This window comes from Pseudonaja textilis, chromosome 1, assembly GCF_049901715.1.
Source record: "Pseudonaja textilis isolate UNSWEBS1 chromosome 1, rPseTex1.2, whole genome shotgun sequence".
NCBI lineage: Eukaryota > Metazoa > Chordata > Lepidosauria > Squamata > Elapidae > Pseudonaja > Pseudonaja textilis.
Genome location: NC_141990.1, coordinates 116,914,982 through 116,941,694, shown reverse-complemented (window position 1 = coordinate 116,941,694; position 26,713 = coordinate 116,914,982). Strand labels below are relative to the sequence as shown.

The following is a 26,713-nucleotide window of genomic DNA, read 5'->3' as shown; positions in this document are numbered from 1 at the left end:
CTTTTTATCACTTTATTATTGGATCATCATGCAATTCCTCTCTTCACCTTCCACGGCGTTAATGAATGAGTGATCCTTGATATTCTTTTCAGAAGCCCATTTGACATTTTTCAACTAGTCAGTGCACAATATATAATTACACTGTTTAATTTTAATCCCATTTTGTATCAATTTGACAGCAGCTCCATCAAATATGAATCTTATTAGCTTTCCCAGGAGAACTGCTGTATTCAATATTAAATGCATTACAAACCTTTATGCTATACCATGTTATCAAAGAACAAAGTATTAACCAGAGCCATGTATAATTAATCATGCAGAAAATGATTTTTGTCAGTTACCCTTATTTCTATAGATACTTGTGAACTGACAGTTTATTAATAGTGAAATTAGCAAACCATGCAGCTTAAATCAGTATGATTCTCTTAGATGTATTATAATTGAAACATTACTAATAGTCCTTGGGTTATGCCCACTCATTCATTAACTGTTTAAAGTTGCATCAGTGCCGAACAAGGGGGACTTACAACCAGTCCTCGCAGTTCCAGCATCACAGTTATGTGACAATCAATGCTTGGCTTGCAATTATTCTGTTGCAGCAAACTGTGATCATCAGGTAATCACAATTTCCAATGTTCTCTGCCAGCTTCTCCACAAGTACAGGTAGTCCTTGCCTTACGATGACAATTCAGACTGGAACTTCCATTGCTAGACGAGCAGTTGCTAAGGTAAGTGCACGCCCAATTTTATGATCTTTTTAGTTACAGTTGTAAAACGAATTGTCCCAATTGTTAAGTGAATCACATGGTCATTAAGAGAATTTGGCTTCTCCCATTGACTTTGCTTGTCGGAAGCCCCCTGGGAAGGACACAAATGGAGATCTTGTGACTCGCGATGCTGCAACTGCCATATATACACAAGCGGGTTGCCAAGTGCCCAAATTTTCATCTCGTGACTATGATGGTCAAAAGTACAAGGACCAGATGTAAGTCACCTTTTACAGTGCCACCGTAACTTTGAACGGTTGCTAAACAAATGGTCTTAAGTCAAGGACTACCTGTAAAGTCAACGGGGAAGATAGTGGGAAGTCAGAAATCGCTGATGCAGCATTTTTTTGCCCACCCGTGTCCTGTAGTGCTTTCCCCCACAGAATTCCCCACAATACCCAAATGCTTGCCCATGGGCTCCTTAGAGATTGCCGGCATGGCCCCTACATCCCTGTCAGCCTACTTGCCTGGTACTCCCATGACTTTCCACTTAAAAGCCTGCACAGTCCTGGGATAACAACAGCAACGGGGTTGTGGCTGCTATCCAATGTGGTCATGTGGCAGCGTACTGTATGACCGTATTGCATAGCGATGGAAATTCTGCTTTCAATTGCCCTTCAAGGACTAACTATATCTTAGCAATTGTTAAATAGTCCACATGATTTTATGATCCTTTTTGAGGAACCGGGGGTAATTTTAAACAATCGTGAGAAGATCCTACAGTATAAATAAGCTCCACACGCAGAGACTCAGATACACGCAGAGAGAATAAGTCATTGATTATATTGCTTATACGATTAATTCATTCATATTCTGTTTTATTTTTAAGGAACGGTTAATTTAAATAAATTCATTTGGAAATTAATCTTTGTATACGAATTAGCAATAGTGACACAGTAAATCTAACTGCTAACACAAAACAATGTAACTTCATTTACAATACAAACATGCACATGCTTTATACACATGCATATAAGCCAGAATAAAGACAACCTGAAAATAATCTAAGATTAAAAAAACCCACAATCCATTATATCTTCAGAACAAATAAAGAAATCAATAGAATAGAACAAGCTGTTTTAATTCTCTGTCATCTAAGGGTGCAGCCATATGGCTTCTGTTAAAATGCTGTCCTTTGGCCTGTGGACTGGCAGAAAATTATGCCAAAATAAATTGTGCTGCCCTCTTTGCCAACACCTCTTGTATCTTGTTAATAAGACTACTAGGTGGTACCATTCTTGCTGTTTAATGAGGGACAAGTAAGAAAAGCAACTGGTGAATTCACAACTTTCTTTCCCTCCGACTTACTAATAAGAAAAACAACCAGTTGTTCTATTTAACCTTGTACGGCAGAGATGGCTGTAGATTTTGTTTAGCTGTCAAACTTGGAAAAAAGCAGGTTGAAGTTTAAAGATGAACCTCACCTTAATGTGTATATACCCAATGCAACAAGCATGTGGCATAGAAACAATAATATATAAATAATAATATAAGTATTATATTAATATAAACATTTTAATTGGCACTATCAAATTCACTGTCAACCAATTGCAAAAGACAGCTTTATTTGGAACAGCTTACATCCTGTGACAATACCTCAAACAAACATCAACATCTGCTTATCTCAAGTTCTTGGGAAGGCCTCAATAGGTGATAAAAATGCCAAATCCAATGTGCACATCTGGCTTTCCAAGCAATGAACTTTAAGATAAAATGATATCCATATTTTGCATATCTCTGTACCCTTCTACAGCTACCAAGCTACCCCCTTTACCCTCTGGTTCACAGGTCACATTTTGGACAGAGAAGACCACCGGTTTGAAAGAGGGGTCAAAGAGGCCATCTATGTCAAAACTGAACAGCCCTCTCTCAACAGAGGCGAGGGATACAACTTCATCCATCACCAGTCTATAACACAGTCCTTTCAACAGCTCCAAAAAGGCTCCACACCCATTTGCACTACTCAGCAATCTTTAATTGCTGAGCCATCACAGCCCCTAGAGCAATGGTGCTCAACCTTCCTAATGCCGTAACCCTTTAATACAGTTCCTCATGTTGTGATGATCCCCAACCATAAAATTATGGCTTGGTTCCTAAGACCATCAAAAATACATGTTTTCCGATGGTCTTAGGTGACCCCTGTGAAAGGGTTGTTAGACCCCCCCCAAAGGGGTCATGACCCACAGGTTGAGAACCACTGCCCTAGAGAGTTGTCTGTGCTTTGTCTGTTCCCTGACCTGGCCTACCTCAAGAGCTGACAGTAGGCTAGCATAACAAATAGACCTAAACAGATCCCAATTCCTTACAACATCGTCAATCACATTGTAGATGAAGTGCGCTAGATCGTGCTGACAACAAAAATTGCATAATATTAAAAATGGTATTTTAAAAAATGGTACAGTTGAAAACTTTAACCTGGCTGAGTTGTGGGCTGGAGATGAGATAATAACTATTTAATGAGAACATGTCTTATTAAACTATTGAATTCATGCAATGGTTTTGGTGACAACTGGGGAACCTGAAGATGAGCATGAGTGGAATTCAATAAGCTGAGCCCGGCCATGAAAAAGGATATGTCAAGAGCAAAATAAAATTATTTATTTTTTCTATTTCTTAAAAGCAAAGACTGGAACTAGACAATCTCAGTATACAATATTTACCCAAAAGGAAGATGGGGATTTTTTTTTCCTTCAAAAAACTATTTGTGATTTGGGGGAAAAGGGTAATCTTACCTTAGAACCAAAAGAAAAAAGAAAAAAGGATAAGAACAGAACTATTGAAAATTAATACAAGATGCAAATTATTGCAGATACTGCAAAACCTGAATACTTAAGATACAGTAGTATTCCTGCCCCTAACAATAAGCCAGTCCTTCCAAACATTTAGCGAATTCACCTTAGCCATTGTTTTTTCTACTTTCCACTTTTCCAGTCATTTTGCCCAAGTTATTATTTGCTTGCAGCACATGCCCAATGTATATGAATTTCCACTTGCTGATAATTATCTCAAGGGGGCAGTCGGCCAGCCTTTATTTCATCCAGGTTGATTGGTTGTTCTTGCAGTCCATGCTAGTCTTGGTGAGTGTCTCCAAATCCATAATCTAAAGTCATCTATGTTCTTTCTTTCATTCTAAATGTTCATCTTTTACAATCAGATGGTACCATTGGAAAAATCAGTACTAACACTGTCTTTGTTGCCAATTAAACATTTTTATCATCTATTAACTTGTCTGTCATTGCATTCCTCAAGAAATTATTTCTCTTTCCTTTTCTAACACACTTCCATTTTTTAATATTCTTGACTCGAGAAAATAAAATTGTCTAGCATCTTCAAAATAAAATTGTCTAGCATCTTCAAAATAAAATTGTCTAGCATCTTCAAAATAAAATTGTCTAGCATCTTCAAAATAAAATTATCAACAGTGAATTCACTAAGCTTGCTGATTGACATTACATTTGCCACCTTAACTTTTAACATTAATATCAGTGTTTCACTTTTGTTTTCATAAAGAGTTCTTCTAATAGTTTATTTTCAGCTAACAAGGTGATGTCATTTATGCATTGCCAATATTTTTGACCTCTAATTTTGATTCAAGTTGTCACCTCTTCCAAACTAGCGGTTCTTATGTTTATTTTATTAAGGTAACCAGATGTGGAAACAATATGCATCCTTGTTTTGAACCACTTTTTTAAAAAATCCTGTTTTCTTATAGTACTTTATCTTTTTTTTTGAGTGATATTCCACATTTTGTTTTAATATACCAGTAAGGCTCCACAAATTAACTACATATGTGCCCCCAGATACCTCTTAATTTAACTCAAATATTTTTATATTAGTAAGTCATGGTCTATTCCACTATCTGTTCCTTGAAGTGTCTTAACTGAATGGATTGGATTTCTCCACTTGTTTCTTTTATATATCCATCTTGATTCTAATGTTGTCCTTTAGTGATGTTCATGTGTAGAGTTTGTCCACAAATGTTTACTGAAGATAAAGAATAATCTTAATTAAATTCTAATGACTTATTGCCTGCATTGTTGCATTGGCTCCTTCCAAATGTTTGTGTGACTAAAAATTCTTCCATTATTCCAAGGTTTGCACTTAATTACCTATTTTAATACAATATTGTCTCTTAATGCTGCATTTAGTATCTCTTGCAATTGTGTAAAAATTGTATTAACTGTATTTCCACTAATTCTATTGGGTTATAGCACTTGCTAGAAAGCCAGCTTGGTGTAGCTTTTAAGGCATAAGGCTAGGAACCAGGAGGCCATGAATTCTAATCCTACCTTAAGCACAAAGCTCTCTCAGCCCTAGGAAAGTGGCAATAGAAAACCATTACTGAAAATCTTGCCAAGAGAACTGCAAGGACTCGTTCATACAGTCATCCAGAGTAAAAAAAACTGACTTGAAGGAGCCCAATTTTTTTTAAGAAAAGGACATATTTAACAATATATTATTGCCTCTTGATCCCTTCATATGGATATAATTTTTATCATATAAATATCTAGTTCTTACCTCTGTGTGTGCACCCTTGCTTATTTCTTTATTTACTCATTATGTTCCTATATTAATGGATTCAATAAAAATAACTCCTGGCACTGGTGGTTCACAACATAAAGGCCCATAAAAATACAAGCCTCCGTAAAATGATGGCCAATGATCTTCCAAAAACCCATGGGACATCTCTGTCTTTCTCAGATTTCACAAGACCAAGAGTAAGCATCCAAATGTAACTTAAAAAGATCTTATTTGATTCATAGTCAGCCTGACTTTACAAAAGCTTCTTAATAACTTCTCAAATTCTTCCTAAGTATTACAAACCAGATATTCCTTCTCAGATTTCATTTTATTGTTTAGGAGTTAAGAAACTGCTAATCTATATAAAACACAATATCTAGTAACTGAACAGATTAAGTAGAAGAATTGTAACTGTAATGCAGTGTTTTTTTTTAAAAAAAATTGTTTAATTGCCTCCAGCAAGGCAAATATTATCTGTAGAGACAATGTCTTCCTTCCTTCCTCCCTCCCTCCCTCCAAGACTCAAATCTTCCAGAAGAGATTTGCAAGGTTTGTCGATCTCTCTCTCTCTACCTACAGAAAGATATCCAAATTATCATATTTTTCTTGGCATGTTCTCCCAGACACAACAAGATTATATCCTTAGTCCTGAATGGTTTCTTTGTCTGAGGTTTCCTTTAGAAAGGAGAACAGAAAAGGGAGAAGCCAAAGCAAATATATAAATATTTACTGAATTATACAAAGTGAACAGAGACTAACCCCTGACTGATCTCATTGCTCTGGACCTACAAAATTTATTTTATTTTATTTGTTTGTTAAACATCTGCACGATAACAAGTATAAGTATGAACATGAACAAAAGAAGTAAATACAGATAAATGGGGACAGTAAGACAGGGATGGTAGGCACACTGGTGCACTTATGCATGCTTCCTTTATATTTCAGCCCTGTTTATCTAGGTAACAGTTCTTAGATTTCCATCAAGGTCATCTTATATACACTCTAGAATTACCAATGGATTCTAGGCCACATCAGCAGTAGTGAAGCTGGTATTCAGAGATGATTTCAGAATTTCTTAGTGTGGAGTTCTCCACTATCATCATGCCAGGTAAATGTTATCTGCTTTGTGTTTTAACAGGCATCCCAGCAGCTGCCTACTAAATAGTTTGACATCTGGGGACTTCATGGGCATACCAATGAAAAGGGAGTGGGGGGTCCTCTTAGTTTCCAATCTAGCCTTGGGATTTGATGATAGTAGCCGCTCAAATATCTATGTAGTTTAATCTTGCCCAATTTCTTAAATACCTTTCTGACCTGCTAGCTATTTTGAACCCGAGTATCATAAAGGATGCCGTATTTCTGCATTCTTCCTAGATTTCCCTTTCCCCCCTATTCATGGATAACCACACTTGGGAAGAAAAATCTGCATATTGGAACAGACTCCAAAAAAAAAAAAAAACCCACCACCATTCCAGTGTTTGGAATGAATTGTTATTGTTGCTGAAGGAGTAGTGGGGCAAGTTACAGCAGGCCGTTAATTAAAAGGCAATATTTGGAAGCCGTGCAGAGCTCAAGCTGTCCCTCCCCACATTTTAACAGCTGTAGGTTAACAACAAACTCTCCTTTTCCAAGCACGAAGATGCACCTGTTGATTTCCCACCCACCGCGTTAGAGGTAGGCGCGGGAAGAGCCCTGCCAATAAAAAGCGCTCCTGCTGCCTTTTTGCCTCCAAAGTTGGACTGCGTTTCCAGATTCCCAGCATGTCCACCTAAGATCTCCCCCACCCCCGCCGCAAACACACATACACACACTCTCAAAACTCCATCGCCCGAGGGATCGAGTGTCCCACTCGGCGCCCCTGCTTTCCTGTGCGTGGGACCAGCAGGTCTTCCCCTAGAAGTTAACGCGATTCAAGGCGGGAGGGAAAAGAAGCCGCAGCCAGCTTGCTGAGGGGCTGATGGGTGTTGGCAACACCGCCTCCTTCCCGTCCTCCCTTCCTTCCTCTCTCTCGGGGCTCCGAGGCTTGTCAGAGGCCTACAGCCTCAGTCTCCAAGCAGCCGCGGCGGGCGGGGGAGCGAAGTTCCAGAGGCGGCCACGGCACGCGTGTCGCCGAAACTCGCCTCGCACCTCCGCCACTTGCTCGGCGGCGAGGCGCTCCGCTCGGCTTCCTCCTTCAGGCGGCACCTGCTGCTGCTACTGCTGCTGCAGGAGCAAGCAGCGGCCAAGGGAGGGCCGGCTTCAGTATTTCCTGTGGAAATCCCGGAGCATTCAGCTCCTCCTCTCGATTCCTCCCCCATCCCCGCGCGTGTTTGCGGGTTGGGGATTGAGGAAGGAGCAGAGCGCGTTGGCTGTTGTCGCTTCTGCCTTCTGCGTCTGACCGCCTCCCCCCCACCTTCCTCCTCCCCGACCTCCTTGTCGCTTTCGGCTGTGGCGTCCCGGCGCGGCCACCCACCCACCCACCCCGGCCTCCAGGAGCAGCGTCCTTCCGAGCCGGCCGATCTTCCCGCTTCCCCACGCGCGCCCCCTTTGCGTCTCCGGAGGGGAAAGGGGAAAAAAAAAAAAGCAAGGGGGCGCCGGGCTCCCGCAGCGCTTCCCCGATGGGCAGTTTGCTGAGCGGAGTCAGCTTCAAGGAGCCCACCACGGTGGAGGACTGTGACTCGACCTGGGAGACGGATTCGGAGCCGGAGCTGCAGGACCCAGGCGGGGAAGAAGGACAACCGCTGGAACAAGCGGGCGGTGGCGGCGACGACCCAGCGGCTGACCGGCAGCAGCAACAGCAGCAGCAGTCAGAGGAACCGCTCCCTGCGGCATGCAGCCGGCCGGAAGCCGCCGAGAAGCGCGAAGGGGCTGCTGAGGAAGAGGAGGAGGTGGTGGAGAAGGAGAAGGAGGAGGAAAAGGAAGGAGGAGACGGGGTGGCCGAAGAAGACGAAGCTGAGGGCAGGGAGCAGGGAGAGACCGAAGCCCCCGGGCCCGAACAGGTAACCCGGGACCCTTGCAAACTTCTGCCGGGGGGCGGGTTGGCGGGCTGAGAGGGGCGCGCTGGAGCTCTTCCTGGGCGCCGCTTGGACGGGGCCACCGGCCCTCACCTTGGCAGCGCTGTGCTCTCTTCCAAGGTTGAGTATCACTTTCCTGGTACGGGCGTGCGGATGAGGGCTCGTGGAAGCCAAGGTTACAAAAGCTGCCCGGCGCCATTCATTTTGGGCTCCTTTTCACCCTTGCCCCGGCTTTTCCCCTTCGCTTCCTCCCTCCGCACCCCTTTAAATATTTGCATGCTTTGGTGACTTGGAAGCTAGGCGTGTCTACGGCATTCCCCCCCACCCCACCCCCGCCTCGGTGTTAGAAAACGGGCTCGACGGGTAGGAGAGGTAGAGGGAAATATCGGGAGCGCGGGGTTAGTTGGCCATCTCTTACTCCAGCCGGTCATTCCGTCTGGGTTTGGTTTTTTTCCTTTCCTGTTGCTCCCCGAGGCACGGTTGTGGAAAGAGGAACTATGTGGAGTGGGGTTGGGGTTTATTGCTTTCCTCCTTGACAGACTGAAGAAGCCGGCCTGGTGTCTCTTGAAAAGATTGTGGTGGTTGTTAACATTAAGAATCACAATTCATGCCCAATCCAAGTTGCTTTCCCTCTGCAGCCTCTACTTCAGAGAATGGTGTGTGGGAAGGCAAAATGCAGTTTCAGAACTAGATATGCTTGAGGGTCTCGTTGAGAGCAACCATTTCTAGGCTTTTACCTATCCCACCGACATGACTTTCACTGTATAGAACTAAAATAACTTAATAGAACAGACTTCAAGAGATAATATATTGCTGTTCCCGCTTTCTGCTTTTATCAAATTCTCTGATGGTTCCTTTTCTTTAAAAAGAATGGTTATATATTTATTTTTATACTCTCCTGGGAAATTCTTTAGGAAGAAGTCAGCTTTCAGTAGTGTTTTCAATTCACAATCTTAATGTGTTAAAAGAAAATAATTGCAAAATGTCTATTTTGACTATTTGAATATAGCACTGTATTATGACTTCTATAAAAAATATAGGAGTTAAGACACACAGGGCCAAATTTCAGAGAGCTTTACATTCAAGATTTTCATACACACATACACACATTACATTCAAGATTCTCTCTCTCTCTCTCTCTCTCTCACACACACACACACACACTCTCTCTCAAATACACACACACCACTAAATTTAATGAAATTAAAACATTTCTGGAATTGAGCAAAGGACAAGATATATAGTAATAAATCTTTATGGGATGATAGAATTCAGATTACCAATTTCTCTTAAAATATGGAAAAAAACATTCTATAAAGGCTATACTATAAAATTTTCACTATTATGTAATCATTATTTTTGAGCAGTTCTATCGTCTCTAAACATCTATTTTGGTTTTTGTTTTATTAAACTTGAAAATTTATACTATGCAGTTTTCAAACTATATTGTAGTTTCTAAATTTGAATTTTAGGTATAAGAAAACTTAATTTTGAAAATATAATTTCTACACTGAATTATGAGTTCCTTTGCAACTACTTCTCTTAGCTCTCCTTCACAAACATAAGTATATTTAAGTTACTGTGTCCTTTTTTGTTAACATTATAGTTGCTTTAAATAATTCACCTTTTGGTGATGGGTAGAAAGGCAGGATATACATATACAATAGCAAAGTACACAGTTGCTATTGAGAAAATTTCCTAGATGAGTCCATGAAGTCTTCAAGATTTGAACTCTTCAAGATCTGAACTTTCATTTGACTTGAATTGACTATAGCAAATAATCTATGGAACTCTATTTGCCCTAGGCTCGAGGACTTTGGAATTATTCAGGCAAAACTTAGTCTGGCATTATAAATTTACTATCCCTCTCCTGGCACACATTTGAATTTCAGTAATCATTTTAAATCCACTTGCATAATGTTAATAGTACTAGAATCATATTGTTGTAATCCTCAATCATTTCTTTCACTTACACATACTAGTTTATAAGGGGCAGGATCTAGTAGAAACCTTGCCACTGAAAATAACCACTGCCCAGAGATTCTCAGAAAATAAACACAGTTTATAGCTAAAGATTGGTATTACCTATGTCTTTAGTAATTAATCTCTCTATATAAAAGCAAAATATCACTCACACATCATCACAAAATCTCCAGAACTGTAAAGCCTACAAACTTGAAATTTGGAAATTTGGCTTCTAGGTGCTAAGAAAGGGTTTTACGAAATGACCATTAGTATTTCCTATATAATTATTAACATGCTGTGATGCTAAGGAGCATACTTCCCCTCTAATACTCCCCCTCCCCACCTGAGAAGAAATCTATTCCAAAATCAAAACACAAGCAGAGGAATTTCAGTTTTAGTTTCACAGCACCAAGCAGCTTTAGTACAGAACAGTTGAGCTAAGCCACGCCCAGGCTCCTTGCTGTTTCCTTCTTGCTCACATAACAAATACTGCTTCAGTTTCCAAACAGCCCTCAACTCTCTCACAAACTGACAGGATATTAGCCAGATGAATACCGATGGATCCTGGTAGGCAGGGGCAGAATTTGTTTTCTTTACTTTCCTCCCCAAAAACTAAGCCCGACCACATAGTTTCATAGCGAAGCATCGGTATCGAGCTAGTAGCTATATATTTCTTAAAAGATGCATCCCCAAGAAAGTGTCTAAACATATGCATAAAAGTCTTCATTCCAAGGTGTTTGAGATAGACAGATAGATCAATAGATATTTTAATTCAACATTGCCCAACTCTCAACAACTCTAGATAATGAGAAAAATAATTAGTGTTACTTAAATTGTAAAGGAAGACTAATAAAACTGTTACAGAAACAGTAAGATTATAATGTGATACAATACACGATACATAACAATGCAGTAGTATTAGTTTGCCTGGATATCTTCTTATGCAGTTGGTAAAGTTCCTGACTAGCTGAATATTTGTTGAGATGCAGAGATGCAAACCTCTCTCTCAGCTTTATTCTGGATCTCTGGGAGGCTCCAATCTTTAAAAATGATGGATAATGATTAAAGTGCTTTATCTAATACAATGTGGTTAAGAATAGAAGTATGACTAATGAAAAGAAGAACCACTAAAACAGAAAGGATGCCAGCCTGTGTGCACTTACGTGGGAGTAAGCCTTCTTGAAAATAATGTGACTGATTTCTGAATAGATATACTGTATGTAGGACTGCACTGTAAGGATGCTTATTAGTTCCTAATCTGCAGCTCTGAACCAAACCCCAGCTGAAGTCTGTGTGAATGTTACTTACTTCAGAAAACAACAACCCTGATTCTGGATATGCAGTTGCATATTCTTTCGTAAACATAAATAGCTACTTTGATCATTTAAAGTCTTCATGCAAGTGTATTTAATATTTACAAATATTTTACTCAAAGTATTTCTTGGACTAGGGTCAGTTTAAGTCACCAGGCAGACTTGACTTACAAACACACACACACACAGAGAGAGAGAGAGAGAGAGAGAGAGAGAGAGAGAGAGAGAGACATCTTATTTAATTAATGTCTTGAAGCCATCGGAATAGCTACAGATAGTCCTTGACTTATGACTACAATTGAGCCCAACATTTCTGTTGCTAAGCGTGACAGTTGTTAAAAAGAGTTTTGCCCCATTTCATGATCTTTCTTGCCACACTTGTTAAGAGAATCACTATAGTTAAGTTAGTGACACAATTGTTAAGTGAATCTGGCTTCCCCATTGACTTTGCTTGTCAGAAGGTTGCAGAAGGTGATCACAGGACAATACAACTGTCATAAATTTGAACCAGTTACCAACTGTCCGAATTTTAATCATCTAACTATACGGGTATGCTGCAACGGTTTTAAGTGTGAAGAACGGTCATAAGTCACTTTTTTCAGTGCTGTAGTAACTTCAAATGGACACTAAATGAATGGCTGTAAATCAAGGGCTACCTGTAGTTTGGGAAATTTAATTTGACTGTGTCATCATCAGTCCCACATGCTCAGTATGAAAGATAAGCAAAGATATGGATTCAGTCACTAGGACATATATGGTACATTATTTTGCTTAAGGACTTTTTCTTCTTGTCGGATAAAATATTTGCAACATCATTCTTGTTAGGAGGAAAAGTTACTTCAAACCGAATTCCACTGGTAGTTTCATAGACACATTCATGTAATTTTCTTGGCAACTGTACATAATTTGGTCCCCATTGTTTTTTTTTCCTGGGGTAGGTTTTTAATTTTTGCAATCTAGCCTACAACCTTGTTCCTTCTTAGTGGTCTCCTAACCAAACCTGCCTATATCAGCTGAGTGCAGGAGATTGAATGGTATCAAGTATTTAAGCAGGTTTTCAAGAATACGAGAAAGACACCTATTTTTAAAGTGTTCGTTATTCTATAGATACCGTAAAGAAAATATTGGTGATCCCAATCACCATTAATTATAAAAATTAATGTGAAATTACAGGTGTGTGTGTTAATAGAATAGGAAATGAACGGTGCAAAAATTTTGAACATTCGAATTGGTTTGGAATAGTTAATGCTTTAGTCCAGTGTCTCAGTCATACACTCATAACTTACTTACATATTAAAATGAGGTCCCCAGTATAATAAGAAAATGAAATACTCTTTTGTGAACTACCTGTTCACAATAAAACTACTTCTAGCTGTTGTTGTTATGTTTTATGTGACGGTTTATTCAAGTTAGCTTTGAGTAGGGGAACAGGTGTACCGAGATATATTGCTCTTCTGTGTTTCAAGGTTCATACAATATATTCCTCTCTAAAACTGCTTTTACCCTTCTCCAGAAATGTGTGGTTAAATTTATTCCAATATGACAGGGGTGTCAAACTTGCAGCGTCACACTGTCATCATGTGATATATTGTGACTTCCCCCCACTCTTTGCTAAACCAGGGGTAGACGTGGCCAGTGCGTGATACATCCAGCCCACAGACCACGAGTTTGACACCCTGCAATACAATGTTAATGCACAATATGATTTCTTCTCCTGACCTCTTTGTAATTCAACTCATACTTTCTGAGATCCATTCTGAAGGATCTCCAAACCTCCAGAACAGAGAAAGGGTAGCTGCTCTATTGACACAAACCAAACATCAGCAGGAAAAAAAAAGAATCTTTCACCTCTGGTGATATAGACAACATACATGTTCAATAAATCAGTATCACATCCTATCTTATAAATTATTAATATATGATTTTTTCCATGGATAATAATTGTTTTCAGTTACAGTTATTGGTTCAGGTAGTCCTCAACTTATGACTACAATTGATTCTAAGATTTCTGTTGCTAAGTGAAACGTGTGTTGTTAAAAGAGTTTTGCTCCATTTTATGACCTTTCTTGCCAAAATTGTTGAGTGAATCACTGCAGTTGTTAGGTTAGCAACACAGTTGTAAAGTGAATCTGGCTTCCCCATTGACTTCGTTTGTCAGGTCACAAAAAGTGATCCCATGATGTCAGAACATTACAACTGTCATAAATATGACATCTGAATTTTGATCACGTAACCATGGAGATGCTGGAAGGGTGTGAAAAACCCTCATAAGTCACTTTTTTCAGTGTCATTGTAACTTTGAAAGGTCATTTAGTGAACTGTTATAAGTCGAGAACTACCCGTATTCCATTTATAGCACCAGTTCTGTCATATTTCCATGTTATGAGGTACTTGGGGTGTCTAGAATACCTTAGTTATAGGAAGGTATTGAATGACACCATTTGGACTCACGCAGATCACAAAGCTCCTTTAAGTTGATGTAAATTGTAGCATTTGACTATCCACGAACAATTAGTTAGCTTTATTATGCTGCTTTGGTACCAGAAATAGTCACTTCATTTCGTTCGTTCGTTTGTTCGTTCTGTCATTCAATTTCTATAGCTGCTCACTTCAGTCAATGACTTTGGGTGGTTTACAGTTCAAAAATATATTATCATTAAAATACTAAAAACATTTTAAAACAATAAAAAATAAAATCCAAAATTAATATACATAGCAGCCAAGATATTTGGCCAGCTAGCAATAAAGCTAGGAAACAGAGGGGCCCTTGATACATTCAGCACCACAGACACAGGAACATAGGCAGGTTATTAGAAGGTGATTATGAAAGGCTGACAAGGTTGGAGCCATTCTAATCTCTAAAGGAAGAATGTTTCATAGAACAAGGGCCACTGTGGAAGGAACTCTTCTTCTGGTCCCCTCAGCAGACACTCTTTGGCTGATGGGATCTGCAGCTTGCCCATTCCAATAGATCGAGTTGGATGGATAGAGACTCTTGGAAAAAGGTGTTCCCTTGGGTAACCTATTAAGGTCACCCCATCCCTATTGAACAAAAAGTATTAGTAACTAGCAGATTATAAACAAGAATTCTAAGCATCTTAATATTCTAGCAAAAGAGTTGAGAAAAAAAGAACTTTAACAAATATTTTCAAAACTCCAAATCTGGAACTGAGACCATAAGAATGCTGCATAATTCTTACATGTTTTTTTAATGTTGTTAATAAAGAAATACGTCAGGTTAATTTGTAATACAGAATGGTTTTATTTTTTTAATATAATTGGTCAGTGATTACTCAAAAATTGGTGCTTATTTATATATCATAGTTGTTCCAACTTAATCATCACAGGAGTTCACAGGACTGTCCGCAAAGTCCCAGTTATATGAAAATTATATGACAATGTAAATATGTGATAGTTCCTGCGTTAATTAGATACATATAGGTCCTCTGATTTCCATAATGACAATTGTTTCAAAAAGCAGGAACACCACAATAAAACCTATAACATTTACATCTATACCTTTGTTTATATACAAACTGGGTTTATATAAAAATTGGATTCGTGTCAGGTGCGAACAAATGGACCCTCATGTCTGATTGCTACTTTATTGTTCTATGCCTATTGCACAGGAACCTCCCCCAATTGGTAGCTTTCACCTGGGAAAGAGTAGATAAGATTCAAATGCATTGGCAGGACGGGGTCAAACCTTGGCCTCTTGTGCTTACATAATGAGTCCAGACTGATCCCCTGCTTAAGTCCCTCTCTCGATTGAGACAGTTGTTCTCGAACAATTATTTACTCAGTTTCTATAACCATTTCAATCAACGACTCTGTTACATTGTTTACCTTAGTATGTTACAAACTGGATTATAAGCATTGTATGCCATTTAGCACAGTGTATAAACTTAATCCAAGCTGGTTTATTCAAGTAATTTCTTGAGAAGGGTAACCAGACTGAATAGTGCCATTGCTTGTTATCAGAGCCATAGAATGGGAAACATCATATCTTAGTCTTGACGACAAATAAGATTCCTTGAAAAATCTTCCTGATACACATAGCTGTAAAACTTCCATGTTGCCTACTTGTGGTGTTCATTAACATTTTGTTGGAGTAGTCATATCTGGAATTGGTAGACATTAAGTAGAGTTCTTTTGGAAGATCCTCCAAGCTTCAGCAGATCTGGGGTGGAAGATGTAAGAATCATGGTTGGAGAGGATCTCAAAAACAAGAGAAAAAGAATCGGGGTGGGGTAGGGAAATGGAAGACTGGAATGTACAAAGAATTCAAGTGGAGATGTAGAAATAATATAAGTTCATGCTGCCAAATGTGCCATAGACAGGTAGTCCTTGATTTACAACCATTCATTTAGTGACTGAAGTTACAACAGCACTGAAAAAAGTTACTTATGGCTGATTCTCGCACTTAGGTTTGCCACAGTGTTCCCCACAGTCACGGGATCAAAATTCAGACTCAACTGGGATGTGTCTATGATGGCTGTGATGTTCTAGGATTTCCAGCTGCAGCTTCCAACAAGCAAAATCAACAAGTCTCCATCACTTTAACAACAGCAGCATTTTCTTAACAATCATGGCAAAAAAAAGGTCATAAAATCAGGTTTGACTCACGTAACAACCATCTTGCTTAGCAGTGGAAATTCTAGTCTGAGTTGTGGTTGTAAATTGAAGATTACCGGGTAGGAGGATTTAAATTAAATGGTTATGCTCATTCTGCTGTTTCTCACTGATATATTTTTTTCTTGCTCTTTCAGGGGGATGATTCAGTTGATGTGACAGCTAAACCAAAGAGAAGTTTTTATGCTGCAAGAGACTTATATAAATATCGTCATCAATATCCAGTAAGAATATTTTGTATTCTGGGAGATTTTATTAAAATAAAGTAGTATTAAACTTAAGTTCCGTTGCCGTTCCATGGGAGACCATTAATTTTTTAGAAAAAATTATAGTGACCTTGGAAGTTGGATAATGGGGGATATTGGTGAATTCTATCAGCTCCCATAATTGTAATTTTGATAGGTGTTATTAAAATACAAGCATTCCAAATATTTATTAATTGTTTTTCTTAATGACACCTGTATAGAGAACTCAGCTGGGGAACAGTTACAATTTCTTAGGTTTTGCATTACAAAAGTTTATTATAGCTTCCATGTTGATTGAAAAAAAAAAGTTTATTGCAGAAAAGCCCAAGATTTAAAATTAAGAAACACAACCCCAACCAGTGCAATTACTAATTTGCCTCTGTTACATAACAAATGGAAGTCCAAAAAAAATGACAATCTAAAAAAAGAGAAGCTGAAAAGAAAAGAGCTTGTAATCATTTTACCATTTATTTTATGTGTCAACTATTTGAGATAAATGCTTACTTGAAAGCAAGCTTTCTTTAACTTTAGTGGTTTTCTTTATCCTCTGAACATGTTTAAGATTGATTGATTATGTGTCGTCAAGTTGACAGTTTTCAACTCCTAGCAATCACATAGATACACTCTTACATTTCTGAGATTTAAGACTGGTGGTCTGCGAGGAAATTGTGGTTGAGAAATGTCACCCCCAGAGCACCCCCCAAAGCAATTAATCCAGGCTGCACAGGAACACAAGGCTGCACCGCCCACATGGTCCATGGGAACCCTCCCACCCATTCACTCCTACTTGGGGTATCTGGCAAACTTGCCTACTAAGTTGCTATTTTGCCTTTTTTTCCCCCAACCATCAGCTGTTCTGGGAGATTTAGATTAGCTAGAAAGCAGGAAATCATTGGATTTCTTGCTTTCTAGCTAATCTTTAGATCTTCCTAACCTTCCTTAGGACTGAAGCTTCTATTATTCATTGCATAATCAGGTAGCCGATGGCAGAAAGATAGATGTCTGAATGAATCTGTGATTCTGTGAGCAACTCAATCTGACTGACTGCTTTGCCTGATTTGGGGTAAAAGTTGTTCACTTTTTTATAAAAAATTCAATATTTACATAAATATTTATAATATTTACATACAAACCATGCCCAGCCAGTCACATGACCAAGCCACACCCACAAATTAGGCCATGCCTACAGAACCAGTTGTTAAGAAATTTGAATCCCATCCCTGCCTCTGTGTGCATGTGTAGATGTGGGTGTGTGTGAGAGAGAGAGGGGAGAGGGAGAGGTTAGATCAGATCTCGATCTCTTCCCCTCCCCCCCAAACGTCAGCAAACCACAGTCAGTCAAAATTCGTATTAGTGGTCTTCGGGATTAAAAATTATGAGTTTGGTGGTCCCTGAGGTCCAAAAGGTTGGTGCCCCCTGATCAAGAACATACCCACCAACACTGACAAGATATGCTACAAGCATATAAATAGAGAGCAAGGCCCTCTCCCTTCTAGCACTGATGATGTTACCTAGCTGGGTAATTAAATGTGTGCAAGAAAACAACCAAGCTCAGAGAGCACCAAAGAACCCAAGTTCAACCCTGAGCCACAAATATTATCTTCTATTAGTAACTCATATTATACATTTACTATTACTACTTACTATTATTGGCTTATCTATGATATCTATGTGATATTGATAAATTGCCTAAAATCAATCTTGTTTCTAGTCTAGTCTAGTCTAGCAAAATTGTATTTTGGATTATGTAAAACCATATCTGTAATCATTTCAGTTCCAGACTATTTCTTATGGAGCATTTTTGCATTTTGTCTTCCTTCCTGCTCAGCAGAATTTTAAAGAACTGAGATACCAGAATGATTTGTGCAACCTCCGCTTTTACAAGAACAAAATTCCCTTTAAACCTGATGGTAAGTAATTGGTACTATGATCAATGCATTATTTATACATAGTTCAGTTTCAGATCTATTTAAATCAGATGGCCCAAATGAGTTCTACTTTGCATTTAGCTTTATAGCTCTATCTTGTGTACATTGACATGGAAGTATTTTATTAATTTATTTATTGAATTTATTACTTGAGTGTGTGTGTGTGTGTGTGTGTGTGTGTGTGTGGCGGGTGCGGGGGAGAGAGAGAGATGCCACTCACGCATCTCCAGAATTGTAAAGCCTACAAAATTGAAATTTGGCACATACATTCTTCTTGGCTTCTAGGTGCTCACTAAGAAAGGATTTTTCGAATTGACCATCAGAGCATTAATATTTTGTATATTATTATTAACACACAATGATGCTAAGGAGTTCTACTCCCCCTCCCCATCTGAAAAGAAATCTGTTCCAAATGCAAAACACAAGCAGAGGAGTTTCAGTTTCAGCTTTAGTTTCACAGCACCAAGCAGCTTTAGTACAGAACAGATGAACAGATAAGCCACACCCCAGCTCCTTGCTGTCTCCTTCTTGCTCACCCAGCAAATATTGTTTCAGTTTCCAAACAGCCCTAAACTCTCTCACACTGACGGGACACTAGCCAGATGAATACCAATGGATGCTTCTAGGCAGAGGCAGATTTTTTCCACTTATTTTCCCTCCCCCCAAACTAGGCCCGACCACATAGTTTCATAGTGAAGTATGGGTATTGTGCTATTAATATAATAAAATCCCCCCCCCCAGCTCCTCCGACAACAGATCACATGAGCCATTTGATGGGCTCCATCCCCCTCTGGGTTCCCGAGGCCCGCTGGCAGAACCAGGTCTTCAGTGCCTTCTGGAAAAGTGTTAGAGTGGGGGCTGTTGTAATCTCTGGGAAAATGAAGTTCCAGCGAGAGGGAGCCACCACAGAGAAGGCCCTTCTTCTGGGTCCCTCCAGGTGTATATCCCGCAGCATCCCCTGCTTTAGTAAGACAGTTGCGTTTATTTCTCCTTCATCTTGTTTTCCAGGGTTCTCATCATGACTTTCTCCCCCAAAATAGGTCCTTGAGGCATTACCCTGAGTTTAAAACTTAGAACATCAAAGTATGTGGCTGCAGTGAGGATTTGCTGTCCTACTTAATGGAGGAAAGAGATCAAAAATCCTTCCAGTGAGATTCAGCTTTAGGTTCTCTAGAAGTCTCAGGAAATCTCATGATCTTCTTGAAGGTCTTTTTTGGCACCATGATTCTGAAGTTAGCTTTGCATCACTGACAGTCTATGTACTTAGAATCATAGAAGGTAGAAGAGACCTTAGAGGTTTTCAACTGGTAAAGAAGGGCAAAGGACTTATTGTTTGATCTTTGGCTACAGTTAATCTCATATATTTCCTTATCCTTCAACCATTGAAAGAATATTAATGTATTCATTTTAGCAATAAGTACTAACCTAAAAACAATGCTTTTTATTTTATTTTTACCTTTACTTATGTTTACACTTCATTCCTGAATGTTATTTAGAAAGTTATGTTCCTTGGTATATTTATAGGGGTTTATATTGAAGAGGTCCTGAATAAATGGAAAGGAGATTATGAAAAGTTGGAACACAATCACACCTACATACAGTGGTTGGTATCTTTTATTTTTTTAATTTCTTTTTAATAAACTGGTTAAAGCCATTTCAGTTTCAGAAAAACTTGTATGTCTGTTTTGAATGTAGGTTGTTTCCACTCCGAGAGCAAGGACTGAATTTCTATGCAAAAGAATTAACAACCTGTGAAATTGAGGTAAAGCATCTAATTTATAATGTAATGCTAATACTTAAACATTTAAACTGGAATACTTTTATATATTTAATGCTCTTGATGTTTGTGCATTCTTGTAAAAAAAAAATCTGTTACAGGAGTTCAAAAAAACGAAAGAAGCGATTCGAAGATTCCTATTAGCTTACAAAATGATGCTGGAGTTTTTCGGGATAAAATTAATTGATAAAACTGGGAATGTAGCACGAGCTGCTAACTGGCAAGAAAGATTCCAGCACTTGAATGAGTAAGTTATATCTTCAGAAAATGCTTGAGATCTGTTAGTATCAAAACCAGGCAATTCTCTCCAGGTTTGTTTTTCTAAGCAGTTACAAACTTTACTTCCTTCTTGGTCATAAATTGTGATGGTTGTAAATTAAGGTGGTTCACTTATGGACATTGTTTTGCCGAAAGCTGGATGTAAGTGCCAATTTTTTGGCAAAAATGCAATAAAATGTAGTTTTGTGACTGAACACTACAAACAAACATAAATGTGGACATGTTGCCGAATGTCCAAAGTTTGGTCATGTCCAAAGTTTGGTCATAAGGGGAACACAACCGTTCAAACTTCAAATTCAGGTTGTAAGTAGCCCCAAGATTAGAACTTTAAAGAGTCGTAAGTTAAGGAGTACATATATGATGAATATGCTCAATGATATCCAAGGCAGAAGTATACATAATAGGCAAGGTTCATCTTATTTTCCTCACCTTATTTTCTGATTCCAAGCCAGATACACTCTTATCTTTCTTCTTTTATATAGTGATGTTTTCTCCCACATTAAAAAAGAGATGTAACATCAGTTTTATCAAGATGTAGAATACAATGAATATAGCATGGATACATATTATTTATCTGTATGAGAATAGAAAGGTACTTCTCGGAAACATAATGTTTCCATAATGGAGTCCCTGTATACTTGTTCCTCGTTTGTTGATAATGATATTTGGCTTGAACAGTGATGTCATTATCGTAACCTTTGCTTGTCTATGCATCATTGGGTGTTCCTAGGATAAACAAATGTTGGAAGGTAGGTTTAAGAGGTGACACCTTTCAGACGGAATGCATGAATCAATGGTGCTAATTTTCTCCAAATTCTTTTAGGAAGAATAAAGTCAAGTGTTGTCCTTGACTTGTTAGTAGCATAAAAGTTAGAAAGACTAAACTATTTGTCAGCTAAATGTTACAGAACCTGGACCTAACCTGATCTGAATTCTGTCTATTCTGGAACCAAGATATTCTCCAGAAGCATCTGGTTCAACTGCTTTTACCTATACACTTGGTTGTTTAACTTCTATATTCATAGTCATGGCCTTTGCTAAGCTTAATTTTTGTCCTCTAACTTTGCCCATTGATCAATTTCCATTCTTATTTATAAGAAATAATCATGGAGATTCTGCAGCCATCCCATTTATGATACATACCGGCTCTATAGATGCTTAGCAGCACTTGTAACCTTTGGCTTTAGAAAATCTCTTAAAATTAACTATTCAAAAATAAGTTTCGTCTCAATTAATAATTAATATTAGAGCATTTGATCAAGGATTGGTATGTTACTATTTAAGCATTCATTTCTAACTTTTCACTGTTGGAATAATCAGTTACATGAATGCTGAATAAGAACCTCCCAGGCCCCTAGTGGGATTCTTAAATATACACACCATCCAATCAATAATTGTATTCCTGCAGCCATTAAATTATATAAAGCCAAGATCATGGGCTTGCTGATATATGGTGCCCAGGTATGGGTTTACCCCTCTCTCTCTTGGGAGCTATTCAGTCTAGACTTTTAAAAATCTCTTTCATGTTCCTCTCTCAACCTCAAAAGCTCTTACATAGTATGTATGGTTGTATCTCACTTGGGACCTGCCTAAGAAAAGGCCATGTCAGTTTCTCATTGAAAATAATGTTCTAGAGAGCATCTGTAGGCAGGCACCCTGACTCTGATTTGGTATATTTTGGCTATATCGTTCTTTGGACCATCAAGGTTTTGGTTATGGAGGATTTGGCATTTAGGTCTTCAGAGTGATAGAGCTAAATTTACTCATTTTCATTATCATGCAATTACTGATCCCTCTTGGACAATCCTTAGATATTTTTATAATATCTTACATGTTTCTTACATTGGCCTAAATTGATGCATTGTTTATTAGGACGACACTAGGCAGATAAATTAGTCTTCCATATGGTAACCATATTTGTGTATATTCAGACACAGAAGTTGAGTCACTGAATTATATTCTTTAAATTGTCTGTTCAGTCACTCATAGCATTTGGCAAAAACCTGATTGTCAGGAATCTTAGTCATTTGAGTAATAGCTTTCTGATTTCCCTCTGCAAGACCAAATATGGCAACCACTAAAAAGATTGCCAACTTTTTAACAGCAACCATAGCTTGCAGAAATTTGCCTGATATCCCCTTTTTAGTACCAATTGTCTCAGACCCAGTTTATCATGTGGTTCTAAGTTCTCTTTTTGTTGTTTATTGATCTCTGACCATCAATCAATCAGAGAAGAGGAATTCTACTTTTGTCAGATTTATAGTCCATAACATATAACAGATGATTGCAACTTATCTAGAAGACCTTTCATTTGATACTTTACATCCAATCCTTATTTCATCAAGGGTACAAGTAGTGATGATTTTTCAGTTACGTTTTTTTCCTCTGAGATAATTATTTTTTTTGTCCTGTCATTTTGAATCCGACTTATCTTTCTTTGCAGATCCCAACACAATTATCTGAGAATCACCCGGATTCTGAAGAGTCTTGGTGAACTTGGTTATGAGAGTTTCAAGCCTCCTCTCGTGAAATTAATTCTACATGAGGCTCTGGTGGAAGAAACCATTCCCAACATTAAACAGAGCGCTCTCGAATATTTTGTCTACACCATTAGAGATCGAAGAGAGAGGAGAAAACTTCTACGGTTTGCCCAACAGCACTACACACCTTCTGACCATTTCATATGGGGACCACCAAAGAAACAGAAGCCAGAAGGGAGCAAACCAAGTAAAAAGCTGGCTTCACCAGTGTCCCTTCGCAACAGCTCTACTTGTAAGCATAAAAAGACAAAAGAGCTCAAGAACGTATCTGAAATTTGTAACTCAAGGAATAAAACAAATGACGAGAAAAAAACAGAGCATATTAAAAACGGTACAGATAGTGATCAGAGTAAGAAAACTGGCTCACCTGAAGTTGTTAAGCAGAGCAGTATGGTAAAAAATAGTAGTGCTGAATGTCGCAACTCTAAAATGGACATTGTTGAGCCTTTGAATCAGAAGGAGACTATTTCTCACTTAAAAAAACATAAAGGCAAAAACAAGGAAAACGTTAGCCAAGACTGTAAACATTTGGAAGATATAGAAAAAGATTCGTGTGAGACTAAAAATGATTCAACAAATATATCATCGGATATGCAAGACAATATATGTAAGGATAAAAACCTGGCGAGTTCATCTGTAAGAAATAAAGAGTGAAATCTTCTACTGCATATGACAAAATGGGTTTTCGCTAGTAGAAAATTGTTAAGAAACAAGAGGTCTTTGGTACTGGATCCAGTGCTGGCTACATCAGCTTAACCTCGGTGGGGTTGTGGCTTCTTTAATTTGTTTACGGTTTGTACTTCTCCCAGCTGTGTATTAAGCTTACAAACTGCATATTGCTAAAGTCTTAAGAAAAAAACTCGTTCCTTTAAATCTGTTTTCTATGCATAAAAATATTAACATTGATTTTTAATGTGTATTTCATTTAAACTCTTTTAATGAATTTTAAGGTTTTGTTTTCAAAATATGGATGCGAGATAGACTTCCAAGGAGCCAAAGTTAATGTCTCTTCAGCAGATAACTATGCTAATGTTTATAGAGTGCCTACCACTACTTAAAAATGGGAATTTAGCTGTATTCTTATTTAACACAGAAAGTGGACCTCAGAGACTTGAGCTAAAGTCAAGCACAGCCTTGAATCACACTGGGCAAACTATATTAGTTCAGCTCTTTTTGAAGCTTGACTATAAGGACCCGTAATTAATTTCCCTAGGTTATTATGAGAAAATACAGAAGTAGCAAATTGCTACCATTTGCATACTAGCCTCCCAACATATTCTTAGTTTTGTTACTGCCATTTCTCTTGATATCTCCTCTAATACAGTGTACTGAATGAAGTGCTGGAAAAGTAGGATTCAGAAGTGCTAAGAGAGTACAGCATTTAAATGTTTTAAAATAAATAATAAAACCTGGTATGATATTCCAAATGAAAGGTTGGGCAGGGAATACATTTATCAGCAAAATTCTTGCGAATGTAAAATTGGATAAAAATGTGTTCTGGTTGCATGCTTTCTACTTTCCATTATTATCTCACTTCATCCCTCACCCTTTTTGTTTCTGGTTTGTTTGTTTGTTTTTGCATAGAGCTGCACACCTCTGAGAATGAAGGTAAGCATTTCGTCCATGTTTACTTGAGTATCTGGAGGGAATCATTCCACTTGAGAGATTTCATTCCTGTGGATAGAGGCTTTTGTATAAAACACAGAAAAATTTAAAAGTTTAAAATTTTTTAAAAAGACCAAAAAAGTTGGTGTAGCCAGCTTTTCTAGGGCAGAAAAACACTGTTTTAAGTATGACCTTCCTATAATTTCAGAATGGATTTTAAAAAGCCCTTATATACAGGAGCTTTCATCTTTTCTCCCAACATCCCTGAAAATTCCTACCAACAATGGGAATCTACTGAAGGAAAACCACCTTAGCATGTTGATATTTGCGCAAGGAATCTCACTGTTTCTTGCTTCTCCCTCTCTTCACCTCTGACCCAGGAAGTATTCCCAGGGAAGGAGCTACATGTCTAAAAGTTGAAGTCTATTAATGAGAAGGACTCAGAAGATGTTGCCAGAGCTAGGAAGAGTCTTTTTCAAAGAATCATAGCTCTCTATCAACATCATAATTATAGCACTCTTAATATAAACAGTTTAATTATCCTTCCCCGAATCAAAAGACCTTGTAGAAGGAAAGAGCAGAGAATGTGATAAAATTGCGGTCTATGTGATTGAGCTTATTTCTGATACTAGTTTGGGTTAAGAGCAGGAAAGAGCTTGTATGTATGTGTTAGCGCTTTTCTCCCACAAAATCAAGGAGTGTTTGCATGACATGCTAAAGTACAGGTAGTCCTCGGCTTACAACCACAATTATTTGCCAAATCATTTGAAGTTACAAATTCACCAAATAAAGTGATTCATGACTGCTCCTCATGTTTAATGACTGTTACAGCATTCCTGAGATCGTGTAATCAAAATGTGGGTGCTTAGCAATTGGTTTGTATTTAGTGGTTCATTTCAGCCTCCCGGGATCATGTGAACTTCATTTACGACCTTCCCAGTCAGCTTCCAACAAACAAAGTCTATGGGAAAGGCTGTCTTTGCTTAATGTCCGCATGATTCACTGAACAACTGCTTCGCAGCTATGGCAAAAGAAAGTTTTAAGTTGCATGACTCAACTTAAAAACCATCCTGCTTAAGCAATGGGAATTCTGATCGTAAATTAAGAACTAACTGTAAAGTAAGAGGGGAAGGAGGAGGAGTAATATAGATGGTGGTTGAGACATAAATAATACATTGCTACCAACCCACCTATCCCACAATGGTTTTGTCTTAAACCAGGTGCTCCAAGTCAGCCCTGTAGTGGGGCCATGGAAAAAGAGGGTTAAATATGTCACCATGGTGTCAGGGCACATTATTCTAGGTACTTGTTTCTGATTATTTTTCTCATTTTTACTCTCTCTGCCCATAACACTCAGATTGCAGCTATATAGAATAAAATGGACATAAAGACCCTGACCGCAGTTAAAAAAAGTAGGAAGTGATAGTCGCTTATGGAAGTGAGCTTACGGCCTGACTGGTAATCTGCTATTGGTTTATAGAAGTTCAAAAAAAGGTAACATTAGGCTGCAAACACAGCTCATCAGTCCTGAAACTCATAATCTAGTAGAAAAAGTAAATAAACTCCCAAGTAATACGAATGTGCTATTAAGCTCTGTTTTCTCCCACTTCAGAAAATTCTGCTTTTGGCACCATATTCTGTTAAAATAATTCGAATGCAGCTTTTAGAAAACTTGACTCCCAAGTGTCCAGTGCATTGTCAATTACTGGAATTCAGTGAGCAGCAGCATGCCCCAACAAAGATTTGGTGGGCCTGTGCTGAGAATACTTGCATACATTTTGTCGTTGATGCACAAAAACAAAAAATAATTGCAAATAAAGCTTTTGTGTATTTGTTGCTCCCATTCTCCAGCATTGCTGTATGCCAACTGTGATTGGGTAGTCTTCTGTCTGCAAGCTTGCAGGTTACATGCATTAAAGTATAACAGTATTGGATCCCTATTTCTTAAGTTTTTTCTTAAATATAAGCAATGCTGCCTTTTTGAAATGTGCACACTTTTTTAAAAAAGTACAGATTGAATTTTGTCCTGTTAATGTCAAAAGTATAATTAAACTTGTATTCCTGTCTTTGGGTCTGACTTAGTAGATTGTTTTACAAGCATATGGCATGGAGGTGGGGAATTGGTACAAATTCTGCTTTGATAGTGAT

At 38.4% G+C, this 26,713-nt stretch overlaps 1 protein-coding gene across 2 annotated transcripts; it reads left to right on the top strand.

Moving 5' to 3' along the window:
- Window positions 1-3,684: 3,684 nt before the first annotated feature.
- Window positions 3,685-26,631, top strand: OGFRL1 (opioid growth factor receptor like 1). Of its 2 annotated transcripts, none has more exons than XM_026695159.2 (7): window positions 3,685-8,266; window positions 16,329-16,415; window positions 18,268-18,346; window positions 19,889-19,967; window positions 20,060-20,126; window positions 20,243-20,388; window positions 22,864-26,631. In XM_026695159.2, exons 1-7 carry the CDS (start codon window positions 7,886-7,888, stop codon window positions 23,612-23,614), a joined length of 1,590 nt encoding a protein of 529 aa, XP_026550944.2. In that variant the 5' UTR covers window positions 3,685-7,885; the 3' UTR covers window positions 23,615-26,631. The 2 variants fall into 2 exon arrangements, with proteins under 2 accessions (XP_026550944.2, XP_026550943.2); XM_026695158.2 differs by having other exon boundaries at window positions 18,265-18,346.
- Window positions 26,632-26,713: the final 82 nt, after the last annotated feature.